The sequence below is a fragment of the Procambarus clarkii genome, chromosome 8, assembly GCF_040958095.1.
Source record: "Procambarus clarkii isolate CNS0578487 chromosome 8, FALCON_Pclarkii_2.0, whole genome shotgun sequence".
In the NCBI taxonomy this organism is placed as follows: domain Eukaryota; kingdom Metazoa; phylum Arthropoda; class Malacostraca; order Decapoda; family Cambaridae; genus Procambarus; species Procambarus clarkii.
The window spans coordinates 34,744,879-34,749,209 of NC_091157.1; the positions used below are offsets into that span (position 1 = coordinate 34,744,879).

Consider the following 4,331-nt stretch of genomic DNA (forward strand, 5'->3'; position numbering starts at 1 on the left):
TCCCTCGAATCGTGACTCGGTCACTCGGCTCTTACCCGGCAGCAATACCATCACCTGGGACCCAACCTGGAACTCTCTCGGCATAGCCTTCTTGTCATACTATTCCGACATCTTACGCTGCGCCTCCTTCAGATGTTTTCCTGCTAGTTCCTTTGCTAAAGTGAGACGCTCCTTGAACTTCTGAACGTACTTGTTGACCTCCCTCACGGTCACTCCTGGAGCCCATTGTTCCTTCAGCATGGACAGAGGACTTCGCACCTCATGTCCATACACCAGCTGGAACGGGGAGAAACCTAACGATTCTACCACTGCATTACGTATGGCAAACAACGCAGGGTATACTGCCTCATCCCACTCAGCTCCATGCTCTGCGCAGAACACTATCAGAACGGTCTTCAAGGTGGAGTGAAACCTTTCGATCGCCCCTAGCGACTGCGGTCGGTAGGGCAACGACCGAATTTGAGTCACTCCCCAACTTGTCACGGTCTGTCTGAACTATTTGGACTGGAATATACTTCCACAGTCCGTCTGAATTTCCCTGGGCATTCCCACCCAAGAGAAAAATCGTTGCAGCTGCCCGACTACTCCTCTCGACGTCAAAACCCACATCGGGACAGCTTCCGGAAATCTCGTCAACGCGCACATGATCGTCATCAGGTAGGTATTTCCTCGCTTCGTCCGTGGCAACGGTCCCACCCCGTCGACCAACAGACGCTCAAATGCAGGCCCAAACGCAGGAACAGGGACTAATGGGGCCTTTGTTATTGCGGGTTCGCTCTTCCCGACCCTCTGGCAAGGCACGCACGTCTTACAATAACGCCTCACATCGGCGTCCATACCTGGCCAGTAGAAATGATCCCTGATCTTACGCAACGTCTTGGTCACCCCCAGGTGACCTGCAGAGTCCACAGAGTGCGACAGATCCAACACTGCCGCTCTGCACCGGGCCGGCAACACTACCTGGTGTCTTGTACCTAGAGATTCTTCTCCGGCCTCCATCCTCACAGGCCTCCACTGTCTCATCAGCATGCCGTCCTGTATGTAAAAATGAGTGGCCCTCTCAGAACCAACACGTCCTTCTTTGGCCTCATGAATCAATTCGGGGAACTCTATCTGCTGCAACTCCCCAAGACGAATGCGGTTCACCCCAAGAGAACTGGCGAGGGTCACCTGTAACTCACCATCCGGGCTGCCTTCGCCCTCCACTCGTTCTCTGGGTTACATGAAGAGGTGATCGATTCCCGGGCTATCGGACGTCTCCTCTTCAGCCCTATCAGATCCACTCCCTCCGTGTCCGTTGCACCGCTTCGGAATCACAGCGCATACAGGGAACGCCACCGCGGCGATTCCCTTCTCGTCCCCACAGGCGTCGATTACTCCGCCTTTCTCCTTATAGTGCTCCAAGCACTCCTCGCCCTTCACGAGGTTAGGGAGGACACATCCTCGACATGCGTCATTTCCCAGGATGACTTGTGCCTCCATCTTGGGCATTGATGCACAGACCCCCACCACAAAGGTCTGGCAACCATAATCAGAATTCAGACTCACCTGGTGTAGGGGCATCCTCTTTGGGCCTCCCACAGTGGTCACACTTGCCACCCCCACATTGGTACTCTCGTAACCATCGGGGAATACGGTTTTGCTCACCAGGGTAAAATTTGCCCCAGTGTCTCTCAATATCTTCACCGGAGTTGGGTCTGCATCCCCCATCCTTACGGTTCCCTCACACACGAATGGGTGAACTCTTTTCTCCCCACTCAGTACGGGTTCATCCCGCACACTCTCGGCCATCTGGTCCTCGACCCTCACGAAAGCAACGTTCCCCCGCTGCTTAGGGCGTTTGCATTCCAGCGAGAAGTGTCCGAATCCCCCACAATTGTAGCAGCGGAACTTCCCCGGCGGTGACCTTCCACCACCGCCCACCCTGGCAACGCCTCCAGAGGCCGTCGCTCCGTGGGTCTTTCTCACACCATCTGTCGACTCCTTCGTCGCAGCAACAGCTCCTGAGCTCTCAGCTTGAGACTTCTTTACCGGCTCCACAGCACTCTTTGGGCCTACTGTCTTCACTCGAGAGGTGGGACTTGGGAGAACTCGCTCCTGTCCTCCATCCGTCCGTCCTTCTATAACTTCTCCCATATCCGGAGTATACGGGCGGTCGGTGCTGTCCCTCTCGACGTGGTCGTAAGGCTTCTTCCAGCATGTCAGCTCTGTCGGCAACGGCCCTCAGGTCCTTTATGTCCGCCTCCTTTACTCTAACCCTGATCTCAGGAGAGAGCACGGACATAAATTTCTCCATGACCATAAGCCTCTTGACATCCTCAGCCGACTTCGCTCCTTCGGATTCCAGCCACTTCAGGAACTTTCTCTCCATGTTCCTCGCCGTCTCCGTATAAGATTTTCCTGGCGAACGGGTACATTCCCTGAACCTCTTCCTGTAACATTCCGGCGTTAGCTTGAAAGAGTGGAGCACAGCTCTCTTTACAGCATCGTAGTTGGTGCACTCCCTGAGGTCGAGCATGTTGTTGGCTTCACGAGCTTCACCGGTGAGCCTACTCTGAACCAGCTCCACCCTCGGCCACTTCTTCAAAGTAGCGACCCTCTCGAAGTGGTCAAAGAAACCTTCAACTTCGTTTGGTACAAAGACTGACAAATCTCGCTCCCTCACTCGGCGGTCTTCCTGCTATGGCGGAGCAGGTGGAGCTAGCCCTAGCTCAGCTCGCTTCAGCTCAACCTCTTTGTTAGCTTCAACCTCCTGCTGTTTCAGCCTAACTTCTAGCTCGCGCTCCTCTCGTCTCAGCTGTGCCTCATGCTCACACTCTTCCTTACGCAGCTGTGCCTCTCGCTCTTCCCGGCGCAGCTGTGCCTCTCGTTCTTCTCTGCGCAGCTGTGCTTCCAGCTGCAGCTTCAATATCTCCAGCTTGACACTGCGCCTGCTGCCGCTGGATTCCCTGCTGCTCCCACCAATGCTCAGATGTTCTCCCACACTAGCAGGTGTCTGTGGCCGTTCTTCCCCCAAAGCTTCATCACGGGCCCTGAGCTGCGCCATGATCTCGAGCCATCTCTCTCCCACTTTGGAAGATCTCAATTTTATCCCAAAGTGGTCGGCTATCGATTGCAGCTGTGCCTTGGTGCAATCCTCTAGCACCTGCTCATCCCTTGTGTCAATGAACCTTGTTACCTTATCATCCTCCATCTTGTGCTACGAGTGATAACCTGTACCTGATACCTAATACCACTGTAAAGTACGACAATTGCAACCTTTATCTTGATCGTTATCCTGGTGAAGTCGCCAATATCGGGGAACACGAGGCAAGTAACAATATACAAGATATCCTAAGTACTTTATCCTGGCAAGGTCGCCAATGTCGGGGTGTCTCTCTCTCTCTACATGGACACCACCCAGTAGTATTAGCAATCTCTGTTACTCACCGTAGCCCTGTGGGTCTTCACTCAATCCTCGCGGAGCCACTGTTCGCCAGGAGAGTATCCCAGTCGATCCCCACCCGGCCTTATAGCCAAAGAATGAGTGGGAACACAGTTTGCTCTCTCCTAACCATATGCCCGCCCCAACAAGGGCTCTACCACTAACTGCAAGGTCGCCAACTGGTGTTTCCCGTGCCCAGTAACACGTCAGCGGTATTGTGGAATTGTGGTACGAGAGCTCATTAAATCTGGTCACAGGCAGGTATATGTCTCTAATACTCTCACTCTTTTGAACTGTTCTATAGCAACAAGATATATATGGAGGGATAATACAAACGCAAAGGTATTTTGTATTTTACTTAAAAACTTCAAGGTATTATATCCATATCAACAACGAAACATCAAGTACAATGCAGAAATCACTCTCTCTTCATAAAACTGGGGCTCATCTAGAGGGCAATACTCCCCCCTCCTGTCAATGTCATAATCAGCTGAGCGGCCCCCCTCACCGTGCAAATGCTTAGTACTTGTTTCTTTGGCGTGAAGCGCCAGATTCTTTAAATTCGCTTGGATCACTATGTTTGCAATCAACACAATATGATCTGTAATGGCAATAGAACGCAATGAATCACCACACTGATCTCAAGTTCAATAACTCATTTCTACAGCACTTAACATAATATTTCACTACAATAGCGTAATGCACTGTACTTCCTAATAATTACAATGAGTGCAATTAACCACGGTACTGTTCTTAGATTCAGTAATTCCTCTCGAAGGCGATAACACAATTAATCACTGCACACATGGAAATATTATTCATCACACCAACATATACAGAGATAAATTCATCAATATCGATAATAATAAGATAAATACTGGGCACACAGCCTAACACCAATAACTGG

At 51.6% G+C, this 4,331-nt stretch overlaps 1 protein-coding gene across 1 annotated transcript; it reads right to left on the reverse strand.

Annotated features, from left to right (window-relative positions):
* Positions 1-2,680: 2,680 nt before the first annotated feature.
* LOC138360152 (uncharacterized) lies at positions 2,681-3,193 on the reverse strand. Its single transcript, XM_069320096.1, has one exon. The coding sequence runs from the start codon at positions 3,191-3,193 to the stop codon at positions 2,681-2,683; it is 513 nt and encodes a 170-aa protein (XP_069176197.1).
* Between the last annotated feature and the right edge of the window lie 1,138 nt (positions 3,194-4,331).